Source organism: Martes martes (assembly GCF_963455335.1).
Source record: "Martes martes genome assembly, chromosome: 2".
NCBI lineage: Eukaryota > Metazoa > Chordata > Mammalia > Carnivora > Mustelidae > Martes > Martes martes.
Window position 1 is genome coordinate 122,875,137 of NC_137889.1, and position 17,713 is coordinate 122,892,849.

The 17,713-nt window shown below is 34.5% G+C and overlaps 1 protein-coding gene across 2 annotated transcripts in view; it reads left to right on the forward strand.

Moving 5' to 3' along the window:
* Nucleotides 1–17,713, forward strand: part of FAT4 (FAT atypical cadherin 4) — a gene marked incomplete at its 5' end in the record, with an annotated part of 180,880 nt that overhangs the window by 66,377 nt on the left and 96,790 nt on the right. For both annotated transcript variants that reach the window (XM_080796396.1, XM_080796397.1), the window contains one exon: nucleotides 14,799–14,930. In XM_080796396.1, the coding sequence (XP_080652522.1) occupies nucleotides 14,799–14,930 (132 nt within the window). The remainder of the gene's footprint in view (nucleotides 1–14,798; nucleotides 14,931–17,713) is intronic.

Genomic DNA, 17,713 nt, shown 5'->3' on the forward strand with positions numbered 1-17,713 from the left:
TTTCTTGTGTTGCTGCTTTTAGCCATTCTGATATATGCGAGATGATATCTCACTGTAGTTTTTGATTTACATTTCCACGATGATGAAATTCTTTTCAAGTGTCTGTTGGCCATATGCATGTATGTCTTTTTTGGAGAAATGTCTGGTCATTTTTGTAATTGGGGTGCTTTTGGGTATTGAATATATAAGTTCTTTATATATTTTAGATACTAACACTTCATTGTTATCATTTATAAATATCTTTTCAATAGGCTGCCTTTTAGTTTGTTGATTGTTTCCTTCATTGCATAGAAGCTTTAATTTTGATGTCATACCAATAGTTTATTTTTGCTTTTGTTTCCCTTGCCTCAGGGGACCTATCTAGAGAAAAGTCGTTACTACTGATGTCAAAGAAGTTACTGACTGTGTTCTCTTCTAAGATTTTTATGGTTTCAGGAGTCTTTAATCCATTCCGAATTTATTTTTGTGTATGGTGTAAGGAAGTGGTCCAGTTTCTTTGTTTTTCATGTTTCTGTCCACTTTTCCCAGCACTTTTGGTTGAAGAGACTACCTTTTTCCCATTGGATATCCTTAATAGCTTTGTCAAAAATTAATTTACTACATAGTTGTGTATTTATTTCCTAGTTTTCTGTTCTGTTCTGTTAATTTATGTGTCTATTTTTGTGCCACTACCATACTGTTTTTATTACTACAGCACTGTAATATAACATGAAGTTCAGAATCGTGATGCCTCCAGCTTTACTTTTCTTTTTCAAGATTGCTGGGCTGTTTGAGGTCTTTTGTGGTTCATACAAATTTTAGGATTGTTTGTTCTAGTTCTGTGAAAAATGTTGTTGGTATTTTGATAGGGATGGGATTAAATGTGTAGATTTTTTTGGATAGTATAGACATTTTAAGAATATTTGTTCTTGCAGTCCATGAGTATGGAATGCCTTTCCATTTCTTTGTGTCATCTTGAATTTCTTTTATCAGTGTTTTACAGTTTTTAGAGTACAGGTCTTTCACCTTTTTGATTATGTTTATTCCTAGGTATCTTATTATTTTGAGTCCAATTATAAATCATATTGTTTTCTTAATTTCTGTTTCTGCTGCTTCATTATTAGTGTAGAGAAATGCAACAAATTTCTGTATCTTGATTTTGTTCCTGCGACTTGCATGAATTTGTTTATCAGTTCTAGCAGTTTTCTTGTCAAGTCTTTTGGATTTTCTATATATAGTATCATATCATCTGCAAATAGTGAAAGATTTACTTTTTCCTTACTGATTTGGATCCTTTTTATTTCCTCTTGTTGTCTAGGACTTCCAGGATTATGTTGAATAAAAGTGAAGAGAGTGCACATCCCTGTCTTGTTTCTGATGTTAGAGGAAAAGCTCTCAGTTTTTCCCCATTAAAGATGATATTAACTGTGGGGTTTTCATATATAGCCTATATTATGTTGAAGTATATTCTCTCTAAACCTACTTTGTTGAGGGCTTTGTTTTTGTTTTTGTTTTTGTTTTTGTGTTTTTTTTTGTTTTGTTTTTTGCTTCTACTGAAATAATCTTGTGGTTCTTATCCTTTCTCTTATTGATGTGGCCTATAACATTGACTTACTTGAGAATACTGAATCACCATTGCAGCCCAAGAGTAAATCCCACTTGATCATGGTGAGTGATTTTTATAATGTATTGTTGGATTCAGTTGAGTTTTACATCTACATTCTTAAGGATATTGGCCTGTAGTTCTCTTTTCTAGTGGAGATTTTATTTGGTTTTCCTATCTGGGTAATGAGCATATTGGCTTTTAAGTCATTGAATAAGTATTAAGTGCTTCCTGTATGAAAGACACTATGGTGGAAACTAAACATTGCCATCAAAGCTTAGAAGGGAAGCAGTATTTCTGAGTTCATTTAAAGGATTTCTAAACGTAATTAAAACACAGTACACTGTAAAAAAAAATTTGTTTTGACAGTGAGTTCAAGATTTTCAGAAGCTATATATTATATTTCCCATTAAACAAAAGCTATATTCATTCTTATGTATTGATGAGCTAATGTTGTTTCAAATAAATTAAAATTGTTATAGTTTTGAAGTAAAAAAATAATCCCACACAACTCTAAAATGAGTTTTTAAAAATTTTTATTTATTTATTTGAGAGAGAGAGTATGAACAGGGTAGAGGCAGAGGGAGGGGGGAAGCAGGCTCCCCATTGAGCAGGGAGCCAGATGTGAGGCTCAATCCCAGTACCTGAAGATTTCAGGACCTGAAGATCATGACCTGAGCCTAAGGCAGACACCCAACCAACTGAACCACCCAGGCAGTCCTCTAAAATAGGGTTTTAATTTTATAGTTTGAGATAGTTGTTTAAGATCTGTAAAGAAGTATAACAAATGTACTAATAAATTAAACAACTAAAATAAAATAGATTGGCTGTAAGTCAAAACTGTATGTCATTTATGTCAAGTAATAGAAATTTCTTCCACAGAGAAGACTAATGTGCAATTGACTAAAGGTGAAATTGAGCAGAGGGGTTATTTTGACATTGCAGTAATTCCATTTAAAAAAGAGTGGGGGGGGCGCCTGGGTGGCTCAGTGGGTTAAGCCGCTGCCTTCAGCTCAGGTCATGATTTCAGGGTCCTGGGATTGAGTCCCGCATCGGGCTCTCTGCTCAGTGGGGAGCCTGCTTCCCTCTCTCTCTCTGTCTGCCTCTCTGCCTACTTGTGATCTCGGTCAAATAAATAAAATTTAAAAAAAAAAAAAATCCTCTCTGCTTCATCCTGATGGGAAACCCACCAATCCCCTTTAAAAAAAAAAAAAAAAAGAGTGGGGGCATTTGGGTGGCTCAGTGGGTTAAAGCCTCTGCCTTCAGCTCAGGTCATGATCCCAGAGTCCTGGGATCGAGCCCCGCATCGGGTTCTCTGCTCAGCGGGGAGCCTGCTTCCTCCTTTCTCTCTGCCCGCCTCTCTGCCTACTTGTGATCTCTGTCTGTCAAATAAATAAATAAAATAAAATAAAATCTTAAAAAAATAAAAAAGTCTATTTTTTATTTAAATTCAATTAGCCAACGTATAGTACATCATTAGTTTTTGATGTAGTGTTCAATGATTCATTAGTTGTGTATAACACTCAATGCTCTTCACATCACATGCCCTCTTTAATGCCCATTAAAAAAAGAGTGTAGTCAAGTCTAATGAGGGTACTAGAAAGCCACTAATGATGGAGTGTATATATTCATGGGGATTACATTCTCTAATTGTAGTTCTGCCATTATTGTTCTCTTACAGATTTCCCATTTTTTCATAATTTTCTACTCTTCCGTAACATTCTACTCTTTCTTAAGGCAATCTGATTGACTCAATCCAGTCATAATTTGCTCCTCGTGGGTCAAGTAGTCCTACCTTCCTCCCCCAGTCTTTGGTTTGAGTGAGGGAAGATTTGAAGGTCACATCTTGTTTGAGTTTCCCTTCTAAAAGTTAGGGGTATGGTATGTGAAGTGAGAGTAGGAAGTTATACAGGTTAGGAAAATGTATTAATAGATTTGTAGCAATAAAACTTAGCACACATTATAAGGTATATCACAGATCATAGATACTAGTATATATAATCTTTTATCTTTTTTTGCCTATTAAAAATAGTAATCTCTTATTTACAAATGAAGATTAAGTAAAATATTAAATTAATGTAGCCATTGTTTTGAATTGTGTATTTTTTAACTATTGACACAATAATGTTGCATAATAACAAGCCACAGAAGTCTCAAAGGCCTACAGGAATGCACATCCTTCTTGTGCACCTGCAGGTAGGGTGCATTTTGGCTGATCTAGGCTCGGTTCAACTGGGAGGCTCTGCTTCAAACCATACAAGTCTCTTAGCTGAGACTTGTCAACTCAATACCTGTTGTTTTCATCCTGATACTAGTGGACTAGGAGGGACATATCGTTCTAGTGACCATGACAGATGTATAAGAGAGCAAGCATATTTCAAGTGCCCACCTGTGTCGTATTTGTAAATATCTCATTGACCAAAACAGTTGGCCATTGTGGATGAGTCCAAAGCCAAGGGGTAAAAAGAGAAAGCCCACCTTTAGTGAGAAGCTATAAAGTTGCTTATAGAGAGGGGTGAAGAATCAGGGTCAGTGATTCAGTCTGCCACAACTTGTAACTCGAATATAAATCAAACTACTTTTCTGTTTTTCAGCAGTCTGAGTAGAAGTTTTATACATTTTATAAAATCTCTTGCTATAGGGCAAAAATAAGTGTGAAAAGTGAAGAAATAAAAGGGTGGAATACTTTTATTTGTTTGTTTTATACTATGTTTTTCTTTTGATATATGTTTACCACATTCAGATTAACGTCTTTTGAAAAGTATACTACAGGATGGTTTTGCAGGGTATTTGTTTTGAAGAATAGTATAAAAATTTCCATAAGTTTCGTATGCAACCACACATATTTCAACTTGATCCTTTATTCTGCATTTACTTTTGGGCGTCCTTAAGAATCTGTTAAAAGTCTGAAATTATGCAGTATTGATTTCAGGAAAAGTTGAAGTGGTTACACATGATTGCCTCTGCCTTAAAAGAAATCCTTATTTGGTTCTAATTTGAACAATATTGAAAGCACAACAAAACTAGCTTTCTATTATGTCACCACACATTTAGCGAGTTATGGAAAGCATTTTGTTTCAAGAATGGAGTTAACTATGTCTTGTCCGCACTTCTAGCCATTCTTGTCATTTCTGGCTACTCTCCAAGCCTGCCTGTTACTCATACAGATTTCTTTCCTAGTTAGAAATGCATCGAAATCCCAGGAACATATGCTGCTGACTGCTAGAAGACTTTTAGTGATGAGAGATTAATGTAATTGCTTTTGTTTGAGAAATATAATTGGTCACAGTTACATACATGTAGCTTATATGAGAAATATGTTTTGTTTTAAACCTCATTATGTTTATTTTTACTTTGCTTTTAAAATTAAACTAAAAAGAATCTGAAATGTGCATCCTTCCTTCTTTCCTCATATTCCAGAACATTTGGAATAGAAACAGTACAAGTTTGTGTGAAATAAACACATAGGTATCTAAATATACACATAATTTAAAGTTAAGGTATAAAGTTTAAAATGACAAAATATTTGCTAGCCTAAGATTCCAAAAAGAGGAGATTATAATTCCCAAGTTAAGTGTCATTTCCTTAAATATTATCATTATATCATGTTTACTTCACTAAATAGTTTTCTGTAAAACAATTTAATAAAACAGAATTTAGTGTATATATATATGTATATATATATATATATATAGCATGTTGTTCCTTTTCTAGTAAAATGCAATAATTTTCCAGCTTTTTTGTCATTCTAAAGAAAAACTATAACTAAATACATAGATTTAATTTCTGATGATCTCTGAAACCTCAGCAAAGTTTGAGCCTGCAACAGACCTGTGTCCTCCAGAGTTCTGGTTCGCTTACACATACATAGTGGTGGTGACTCTGTCGGTTTTCCCTAATAGGTTCCACCTAGCCCCTGCCTGGCTTTCATAACATGGAATCATAGATTTTTTTCTCCAAAGTCCCATTTCTCCCTTTTCTTTGAAGATTTCCATTTCAAAAGTTCAGAAATACCACCAGGATGAGAGAGTATACTATTAATACAGCTACCACATACTCTTTTGAATTAGGTCGATTATACATTATAAATAAGTAACTACCTAAAAACATTGTTCACAGAATATGATTAGACCTTGCATACCTACGTAGTCCAAACATTACATTCCTGACATTTAGGACTTTTAAATGTAAACTGTTCTTTGCTAAGGCCTTCTCATAACTAAAATATGAGTCAGTCACAAACCATAATAGAGTTTGGCTCGGCAGCATGATGAAGTGTTCTGGATGTAGTGAAATGTTTCGCCCAGACTCATGGCAGCAGAATTCCCAGTGGTCACCCAAAATAGGGAGAGAAATGAAGAACAAAATTAAAGGAACTATGCAAACCCTGGCACCAACCTTTCATGGCAATACAGCGTTTTATTGTTGTTAAGAAATGAAAGTACTTAAGAGACTAAACCATAAATAATAGTACATGTTGAATTTTCTCTTTCTTAGTAACTGAATTTAGCTCTCAACTTGAAATTTTGAAAAAGAGTATACATGTATGTTCTATCAAGTGAAATGATATAGTTAGTTCAATAAGAAAATGAACATAGAATGTCAGACTTTCTGTTGAAACTTAATTAGAACTTCTGCTATGTAATCTTAGTATATACAGGCTTTAGCATAAATTTACTAAATAAAACCTTGTTATTGGAAGCCTGTATAGCACATAAAATGTGTCAATCTCATTGAATTAAATGAATCCTGTAGCAGTCGACTTGAACTGAATAGTGACCATGTGAAACTATGCCAAACATTCAAAATATAAATTCGATTATTTATTTGAGCCTTGGTTTTGACATTTTTTCTCCTGATGTTTTTCTTTAATGAATGTTTTGCTCGAGTTTCAAATTTCATATCAAGTCCCAGAATATTCCTTTTTACACACCACCCGATGTGGTGACAGCAAGCTGTCCCCTAGCACGGAGCCTCTCACTGCACTGAGGGCAGACTGCTACTTCACACAGTCTCCTCTCAGGCAGGAAAGGTGGAGTTTTCCTTTGCCAGGGTCAAAGGAAGTGACCGGCCAGGCGTGATGGTTGTACTGATCATGGTGGGGATTTCAGCTTGGTTAATTTGCTTTCAACCTCAAGCCCTCACTTGAGCGTGCATACAAAAAATGAAGTGGTAGGTCTCAGCATCTTGTTTTCACTCTGATGAATAAAAGTTGTTTTGAGTGTAAGATTAGACTTTTTCCCCCAGTGAATTTCAGTATCACCTACACAGTATAAAGCAGGGCATCATGTAGTAGAATGCTCTTTGAGGGACGTCATAATGACCTATTAAGGGTAATGCACATTTGAATGAGCTTAGTTATTCCTTCAGGTTTACTCATGATTTGTGTGGTGTTTAATGTAGCTGTTTCTGAAGTAGTGATGGGTGTTGATTAAATCTTACATTCCAGTCTCCCAAGTGGGAGATTTTCTGAACAAAACATACGTGTTTGTCTGAAGATCTTTTAAGTTATCATTCTGAGTATGAAGTTACTGAATTGCCATCCAATAGGATTTCATATCATTAAATTTACAAATGATGGCATGAGAGGCAAACAAGAGCTAGGAAATCAATAGGATTTGGATTGATTCTAAATATCATTGTGATATAAGACAGCTTTGATCAATGCACCCTTTTTTTTTTTTTTTTTTTTTTTGGCCTGTTCTATTGCTTGGGGTCCTTTGTTTATTTTGGAATTATACACCAAGAAACAATGATGTTACCTTCCAAAGCAATTGCTCTTATTGACAGCTCTACAAATTTTCATTTTCTGTTAAGAAGTATTACCATTAAAGAGGACTAATATGCAGAGGGAATTATGGTGAGGTGAATGGATTAACAGATTTTCTTTTCTTTTTTTTTTTCATTATGTTCAATTAGCCAACATATAATACATCATTAGTTTTTGATGTAGTGTTCAACAATTCATTAGTTATGTATAACACCCAGTGCTCAGCACTACACGTGATCAATGTACTCTTATATACTAGTAACATATCTACTGTATTAAATTTGCTGAACTTATGACTCTGATAAAAATGCAAAAATAACCTGGGTTTGCTTTTTAAAATGGAAATATCTCTAGGGTAAAAAGTATATGCTAGGCATGCATAAGCTGTAAGAATGGAAAAATGAGGAAGACGATTCTTGCTCTCAAAATCTCGGAGTTTAGAATGCACTAATTTACTGAGCACTATAAATAATCTTTGGTAACATGAAGAGATTCTCACTGACCAATTCCTGTAATATACACATTTATTGGAGAAATCAGAGCAACAAAATACTGTTGTTGAAATAAATATTTTTTTTGGCAGGACTGGCAGTTAAATAAGAGGTGTATTGAAAAGCAATCTTTATGGGATTATCACATCTTTGGAAACCATATGTATGAACTCTAAGCATCATTTTTGGTTTAATGCTCTGTCACAGTTTATGTGGTTTAGGTAATCATATTACTTGAGAAACTTAATTTTGGGGTGTCAGTTTCACAAAAGTAAAAAGACAATACTGTAAGTATTTTTGCCACTAAAAAAGCAACTAATCAAGTACTGTATGTCTTGATGCATCTTTTACTATTTTAGGATTTTGTGTACTTCATGTCTATTCCACCAACCATTTAGATTTTAGTCATTTCTGAAATACGAATATTTATGATTGCATCCTTTAAGAAAAAGAAACAAATTCTTTATAGACATTTTTAAAGCAGGAACTTTTATTGATATCTATACAGAATTTATCTAGTTCCCTTACTTGTTATATATTCCTACCACTTTCCTACTCAATGATTAGTAGTTTTCAGTGGCATTGTTAAAGCAAACCTTCACAGATTATTTTCCCTTATTGTAAATAAGAAGAAACTTAAAAAGGAAAAAAAAACTGTAGATAAAATAGCATTTGTAGAGTAGACATCAAATCTAAATTTCTTCGAAGTCATTTTCTTATTGATATCAAAAGCGTATTTTGTTTGAAAGCTCATTGTCTTCATGCACAGATTAGAAGCTTTGGCCTAAGATATTCAGCATGCACTCTAGCTCTGGCTCTGGCTCTTTCCACACACAGGTCTCTGGAAAAAATTACTGGGCTCGAGATAGGAGGCTAACCATTGCTTTTCTTAAATAAATGACGACATTTTGATGCCTTAATTTTGATTCTCTGTAAAATAAAGGAGATGGACTTGATGATATTTAATGTTCCTCCTAAAATTTTAATACACCTACCTGCAAATATATGGATTTCTGAGTTTTTAGTGTACTATAAACTCTACAGTTCCCAAAAGGAAAAAAAAATGCTTTGTTTTCCATTCTTATTTATTAAGAACCATTTTATGTAGTTTGTAGGAAGGTTTGAATTTAAAAAATATGTTTTAGATATGTGTTCATCCTTATTCACTAAGAACCACTTTATTTAGCTTGCAGAGATGTTATGAATTTAAGGGCATGCTTTCAATTGCGGTTGCTCTAGTGACCACAATGAAATTACTGATTTATTAACTGGGGGATCAGCTCATAATGGACCCTGATATTTTAGTCAATTCCTTAACCTTGACTATAACATATTACCTTTGTAATTTCAATTTAAATCAGTGATATGCCATGTTTTATAGTTAGAGCTACATGTATGACTGATCTGATAATTGATATTGCTAATTAATGATTACTTATTGAGTATGCTGATTTATTCACTTAAAAATTAAAAATTAATCCCCAAGATATAATATCATTCTTGATTCACTGCAGAATAAAATGACAGACTACATATTACAGGAAAAGGTTGAGAGAAGCTTTGCACTCATTTCATAGCAACTATTTACACAGTTTATAAATAATGAAATGTTTTCTTTTTAAATATCTATTTAATGATTCAGCAGCCAGAATATCAAGTACTCTTCCTTCAGCATAAAAAGTTTGGTGACAATACTTAAAGCCATATTTTTTTATTTAAATTTTACCTTTATTAAACCAACAAAAGACAGACTGTTTTTAAATTAATTGGTCATTAGCCCCCTTAATCTCAATCATGTTTTTGTTTCTAAATATAATCAATCATTCATTTAGCAGGGTTTCACTGCCTAGGGATCAGGTGTCTCAGCCAAGAAAGTCATTATTCTGCAGGTCTTTTGAGGTGGTGGCATTGGACAATACCTATGGCTCAACCATTAGCTGCAGCTGATGTTTTGTTATGAGTAAGTCAATCACAAAGTTACCAACTGCCCTTGTAATTGTAGCAGGTGAAACCACATATGTTTTTGAAGCATCAACTACCTAAGCACAAAGGTCAATATTTGATAGGTGGCATAAATGTGCAAGTGCCTTATCTCCATGGTGTAATGTTTCTTTAACCTTTAAGAGTAAACTTTCACAAACTTTCAGAATAGATACCTTGAAAATGCCCCCTGGACTTAAATTATGGAAGCTGTTGGCAGTTTCTGTTTTGTTTTTATTTTAAATATAGCCACTTGTGAAGAAAGTTTTTGAGTTCAAAATGTGATTTTTATTTTATTTATTTTATTTTAATTTTGAAAAATGAATATTTAAATGCAATTATTTTATTTCAGGTCTAAACAATTGTGAAGATAAACATAAAAGACTGAGTAGCAGTTGCTAGGACTAAAAATTTAGCTGTGCAGTAGTTTTTGATTTGTCTCTTTAAGAGAAGAATGCATTTTTCAACATATACATTTCTTAGCTTAGGAACAATATTGTAGACTATTTTAAAATCTTGGAATTTTAAAACAAACTACTAATAGCCATTGTCTGTATTACGAAAGTGATCTCGTTGGTACAGAAAGAAATCTTTAAAAATTATAAAGTCTTATTTCTTGTTTCCAGGTATCTTTTCTGAACTATTAACGTTTCACTCCTGAGTTTTATATTTATATGATACCATGTATCATACGACAAATGATATGCAAACAATTCATATCAAATCTTAGTCTGAAGAAAGCGTCATAATGGAATAAGACTGTTAGGTTAGTGGCAGATCTAAGAGTTAGCCAAGCACATGTTAGACTCTGGAGTCATCGGGAAGGTGGTAACTGGCAAGGGCAAATTGTAAGGCAGTTCAAAGAATTATCCATGGTGTGGGAGATAAACTTTTTGAGATCAAGATGTCGACAATATTTCTATTATCAAACCCCATTCCTTTCCTGCAAGGGATGAGACCCTGTCTTGTTTTCTTCTGTAGTTTTAGTGATTAATATATGCCTGTTGTGTGATAGATTCTAAAATATTGAATGAATAAATACTGGAATCAGTGAGAACCTCATCACAAACAGGGTCCATGGTCCTGAAATTCTTGGTAGGTAAAAACAAGGCACAGAGGAGCAGGGAGAAGTGAAGGGATTGCAGGATGACACCTACTGTGCTAAGGAGTTCTTATCTCCTTTTCTACATAATTCATTACCCCAGGCTATTGGGAGAACTGAGAAAAGTCATGCTAAATACTTTTTGAGGATATCTGAGGAATTGTGGAGTAAAAAAGAGATACAGAGCAATTAAGAAAAATATCTATATTTCTGTCCCCCAAGAAAGGAATAGGAAGTTCTTAACTTTTTAATTGGTAAGCTGACACTGATTTTAGGAAAAAGAATGGCCTGACATTAAATGAATGACATGGGGTATCTAAAAAATAACCTTTGCATGTATCAGATGCAATGATGAAATGTTCTAAACCTATTTTTATAATTGGTTGACTATAGATACATTCAGAAATGTTTAGTTTTGGACTCATTAATATTAAACTAAATTTATTCTTTCTAATAAAATAAAGCTCAGGGGCACCTGGCTCAGTTGGTAAGTAAGTGTCTGCCTTCAGCTCAGGTCATGATCCCAGGGTCTTGGGATTAAGCCTGGGGTCCAGCTCCCTGCTCAGCGGGAAGTCTGTCCCTCCCTCTCCATCTGCCTGTGCCCCAGCTTATGCTCTTTCTCACTCTCAGTCTCTCTCTTTTTTTTTAAAGATTTTATTTATTTATTTGACAGACAGAGATCACAAGTAGGCAGAGAGGCAGGCAGAGAGAGAGGGAGAAGCAGGCTCCCCGCTGAGCAGAGAGCCTGATGTGGGGCTCGATCCCAGGACCCTGAGATCATGACCTGAGCCGAAGGCAGCGGCTTAATCCACTGAGCCACCCAGGCGCCCCTCTTTCTCACTCTCTTAAAGAAATAAATAAAATCTTTAAATAAAATAAAATAAAGTAGGAAAACTATTTCTATACCTGAAATAATGAAATTAGCCAAAATCTCAAAGAGCATACGTGATCAAAGACTTCTAGAGCTGTATCTAAGGATCAGTAGAACAGTCTTCTTTTCTATTATTTCTATTTTTTCTTAAATTCTGACAGAGAGGGGCACCTGGGTGGCTCAGTTGGTTGAGCGATTGCCTTCGGCTCAGCTCATGATCCTGAGAGTCCCAGGATCAAGTCCCACATAGGGCTCCCTGCTCAACAGGGAGTCTGCTTCTCCCGCTGACCTTTCTCCACTCATGCTATCTCTCTCTCTCTCATTCTCTCTCTCTCAAATAAATAAATAAAATCTTAAAAAAAAATTCTGACAGAGAGAGATTTATTGACTGACCCACGATTATATGGCTAGTTAGTTCATATGTAAGTGATTCAGATTTCCAGACAGAAATAATATGTGCATTTGGTTGTGACATATTTTTCAAATATGATTCGTTGTGTTTATTGAAAATACACACTTAGACATGAGAGAGACAGGTTTGCATGGCAGTAGAGAAAACTTACTTTCCAGCTGTGTCATTGGGCAATTACTTAACCTCTTTACTTTTGTTAACTAGTTTATCTACTGGGAACATAACAGTATTTTCCTCATAGGGCTCTTTAGAGAACTTTTTTTTTTTTTTAAGATTTATTTATTTATTTGACAGACAGAGAGAGATCACAAGTAGGCAGAGAGGCAGGCAGAGAGAAAGGAGGGAAGCAGGCTCCCTGCTGAGCAGAGAGCTCGATGCGGGACTCGATCCCAGGACCCTGAGATCATGACCTGAGCCAAAGGCAGAGGCTTTAACCCACTGAGCCACCCAGGCGCCCCTCTTTAGAGAACTCTTTAAAGTGTGTGTATGTGTATGTATATGTATGTATGTACACACATATATAACCTAAAACTATGTCTAGCATTTAGTATATTAGTTACTGTGTTATAACTATTAAAATACAGAAAGGGCTTGTTCAATTCATGCACTCACCATTTTTAATGAGGTAACTTTCTGGAATATCCAGCATGTTTCTAGTGCATGGTACTGTTTTCCGATGCATCTTTGATGTCATATTTAATTGGTGCCAATATGGATTCCTCTTATCCTCAACTAGTGTTCTTTCTTAAGCACATACACATGCACACACACTCCACACACTCATATACACTTTGATAAACATACACATTCATATGCACATTCTCTCACAAATACACTTATAAAATATCTTTCTCTCTCTTTCACACACACACACGAGCATATACAAGGTTGGCATGTTGGTTTCCAATTAGACCAAATCATAAAGCTACAGATGAAAAACAATTTAGAATTGAGAAAAAAATTTATTAATCTAAAATGTCAGAGTTGAATAATGAGGTATTTCCATCCATTATATCTTATTCTTCATTTATTTTTCTACTGTATTTTAAGGATTGTGCACACATATATGAAAATTCAGGCATCTATAGTATGAAGATAATTATTAATTTCTAAAAACATTAATGGTTATATTTTTGGATGACCATTAGGTCATTGATTCTTAAATCCATATTTTTCAGGCTTTTGAAATTTATATATATATATATATATATATGTATGTATGTATGTATGTATATCAAAGCTCTTCCTACATGAAAGGTTGGGTTGTAGGACCTGGAACTCTGATTTATAAAATCCTTTTCCTCGAAGTCTCACCCTACCCCTAAGGAACTCCTAGGTCTGGGCTCACACCTTCAAAACCAAGATTAACTTTTTATCAAACACTTCCCTATTATTAAGAGGTGGAATTAGAGGTATCATAATTCTTTAGTACTTAATTTTATATATTGTTTTCTGGGTTTTTCTTTTTATCATTTGCTCATCCATTTATTAGTCTAGCTAGGTTATCGTTCCCATTCATTCCCTGTCAGAGAATAATGACAGTCCTACCTCTTGCTTCACCCTCAACTCCAACTCCACCTCCTCCCGGAAAAGAAGAAACCAGAATTCTTTTACTCTCTTCTCTTTCCTCATATTCGTCTGCATTGCTCTGAGATCTGACGGAGTTTTTACAGTTTAACTATAAAATATGACATTTCATCCCATGAGAAAAATGTCTTGGTTATATCCTAGCTAAATGGCTGGATGGTTTTTCTCCATGACTTAATTTTGTGACCCAACTGGGGAAACTTGCAATTTTATTAGCAGCTGTCTTCCCTTTTCTGATCAGATATACAGCTTTTAGCACCTAGCTCAAAAGAGAAAACACATGGTTTGAAGTTCGTATTTAGACTTCACAAACCCTTCCTTCTAAACAATTTTTCTGAGGCAGAGAAGCAAACAAATAACTCTGACTAGGATCTTTCAAACAAAACTATTAATATTTGCAGTCTATATAAACAGTACATTTGAAAGGAATGATTGTTTAGCTGTAGTCACATTTAGAAGTGCTGATAGGAGGGGAACTAGAAAGAAAAGAAGATGCACGTATTTCCCCCCATGAGTTGGGAGTTCACTTTAAAGGGGAAAATGGTGAGAGTCTCTTAAAACTAAATGTGAACGTCTTTATTTCTCCCAGACATTGCTAATATGTAAACATTTCAGGAAGAAATTCTACACCCCCTCATTTGTGTGTCTGGTGACATTTAATGGTTGAATGGCAGGTGGTCCTAAGTCTGGGCAGTTCTTCCGTGGTGCACAAATCTGGGGATTAAATCAACAGTTGATCAGTGGACCTTTTCTTGTATAAACTCCAAGGCGCCCCTGTAAAGTCAGTTACTATCAATAAGTCAAATGATTTTTACTTAGATTTTATATTTTTTATGAAGACTTCACAGCTTCCTTTAGGATATTTTCTGTTATTTGGATGTTATATGAAGGTTCTGATTCCTTTTGGAAGGCTTAGCTGGCCAGTGGGATCCTGGTATATGTCTTTACTGGTACCTTGCAGGCATGTGGGACATTCCTCTGTTGTTTCTTTCTCTCCTGGTAGGTTGAAATAACACTTCAGGATATCAATGACAATCCACCAGTATTTCCAACAGACATGCTGGATCTTACCGTGGAGGAGAACATTGGAGATGGCTCTAAGATTATGCAACTGACAGCGATGGATGCTGATGAGGTAACTCAGAGCCTGAATTTGTTTTGAAACTTAACATTCCAGGGATCTATCGAATTTCTACTATATGTTGACCACTTTCAGTATCCAATAATCAAGGTTAAGCATTGTATGTTCTTTTTCAAAGAATGCTAATTGTTGAAATGTGATGTAAGAAGGCTAAGATAGAGACTATCAAGAGGTAATTTTCCTTTGATCAGCAATTTATTCAGTTAATTGATGGTTGCATTTAGACTTCTTAGTCAAATTATTTTAATTTCTCAAATAATAAAAAATCTACAGATATAACCATGTATTTATGCCTTTATCATTCCAATTTGCTCTCATTGCAGCTAAAGATTGATGTTTTAATTTGCATTTGGAAAAAAAATGGTTATTTAAAATTAAAATATTTTTAAGTCTATCCTATAGTTTTTCACTTAATTTTCATATATCTGTAAAACAAAATAAATGATTTAATAACAGCCTTATACATTTTAAGGAAATTATCTAGGAAAGCTAATAATTTTTCAAACCTGTTAATAAAAAAATTTCTTGGGGTGCCTGGGCAGCTCAGTCTGTTAAGCATCTCACTCAGTTTGGGCTCCGGTCATGATCTCAGGGTCCTGAGATAAAGCCCCACATTGGGCTCCATGCTCAGTGCAGATTCTGCTTGAGATTCTCTCTCCCTTCCCTTCTACTCCTCCCACCCCCCACCCTGCCTCAAATAAATATCTTTAAAAAAGGAAACAGAAATTTCTTACTAATGGTGAATGTGAAATTTGGGGCACAATTTAGATTACTATCTTCTATATTTGTATTTCAAATTTAGCTATTTAATCACAGTGTTCTAAATGGCTAACAATTTATATTATTTGCAGTTTATGATTTTTCTGTGAAAAAAAAGCCCATTGCCTGTTTTTTTTTTTTTTTTTCCTTCTTGCTAGGTAAAGGAATTAATTAATGTTATGTAATTATGGAAAAAAGGATAACTTTCCCTGACACCAGTATCTCCTTTCACCTTAAGCTAAGCCCAACACACATCAGAGGATGTAATTTTTAAAATTTCCCTCCCTTGACAATGGTATGGGAGATACTGATGACGGCATTATCTTTCCAGGCAAATGCTAGAGTAAAGGGAAGAAAGAGAAGAAGAGAAGGTTTTATGTTTAGTTAGAGTGTGAAGTCTTGATCTGGCACCTTAGGAAGAAGGTATCTGCCTTGATGTCTGCTACTTCTCTTTCTAGTCAGTTTGACTTGGAGGTTTCCAGCACTTGTACAAGAACAGATCGCAAGTGGAGTTTTCTCTAACTGTGATATGTTATTCCACAAGTCCCTGGAGTTTGGCTGCCATCTGAGTAGTGAGAAGGATGTGGTACAGTCTTTTCCAAGGAGATTGAAGGGACGGCTTTGTTCTTAGCAATTCCAAATCAGAGGGATGAGAGAAAATTGGAAATGTTGCCTTGGTGAGTTGTGGTCAGATATTAGAGAAAGCTAGAATTCAGGATCTAGTCCAATGTATAGGTATGTAACAAAACATGAAAGACAATTAACAGGTTTAGGATCTAGTATCTAAAAAGGTACAAACATAATTCTTTCTACAATTACTCCCATTTTAAAAAGATAATTGTAGTAACACTAATTTGTTTGCATTATTTATAAAAGTAGTTATTTACAATTTCTTATGTAAGTGTAATAAAAATAGTGACTGACTAAGGTTAAAAGAACCTTGCTGAATCCTTAGAAACAAGGTTCCAGGCCAGTTTTTCCAAGGGGCTTTTTTGGCTCCATAAAGTCAACCTTAGTTCCTTAAAATTGTTCGATCATATGTGAATCTACACAGATCTTTCTCAAATATGACATTTCAATCAAGTCTTAATAATATAACCAGTATTTCCAATTGTCCTGTTGAAGGAGAATGGATTCTCATTGAATTTGTGCAAATAACTATATTGCCATGAAACAACTATATTGCCAGAAAAAATAGTTTCTGAATTCTGGAGGGATCAGGTAGGGAGAAAAAGCAAATGCTTTATCTTTATTTACAAAGGTATACTTTACCAATCTTCCATAGGTCATAGCAAAAAGAAAAATAAAAGTAGAAAAGAAAAGAAAAAAAAAGTTTCTTACATCTGGTAAAACAAAACATTAAAAACCAGCAGTGTTTTAAACAAAAGTCAAACAAAATTATAATCATCCTCCTCAGTTCAGTTAGTCGTATGTAATTAATACTTGTTCTACTTATATCCATTTTTTACATTAGCTCTGGAAATTCTTACTCCATTCAGTTTTGTTTTGTTTTAAGATATTTATTTATTTATTTATTTATTTATTTATTTATTTGACAGAGAGAGAGAGAAAGAGCACAAATGGAGGGAGCAGCAGGCAGAGAGAGAGGGAGAAGCAAGTTCCCCACTGAGCAGGGACTCTGATCTTGCAGGGCTCGATCCCAGGAACCTGGGATCATGACCTGAGCCAAAGGCAGTGCTTAATGGACTGAGCCACTCAGGCATCCCTTGTTTTGTTTTTATTTTAAAGTTATCAGAAACCTGTATTTTGGAGTATTTTCCATGAGTCTTCTTGAAGATGAAATATTTTTGCCAAATATCAGAATGAAACAACTGCCTATAAATGACAAAAGACTTAAAAATAGCCACAATTAAAAATAATTTCACTACAATTTGCAAGGAAATGTGTGTAAAATGTTACATATCATTTTAAGATAATAACTGGAATTATGACTGAAAACACTGTGCCGCGACATACCAGATTTCCAGGAATTCTACACTATTTCTGGAACACTTAGA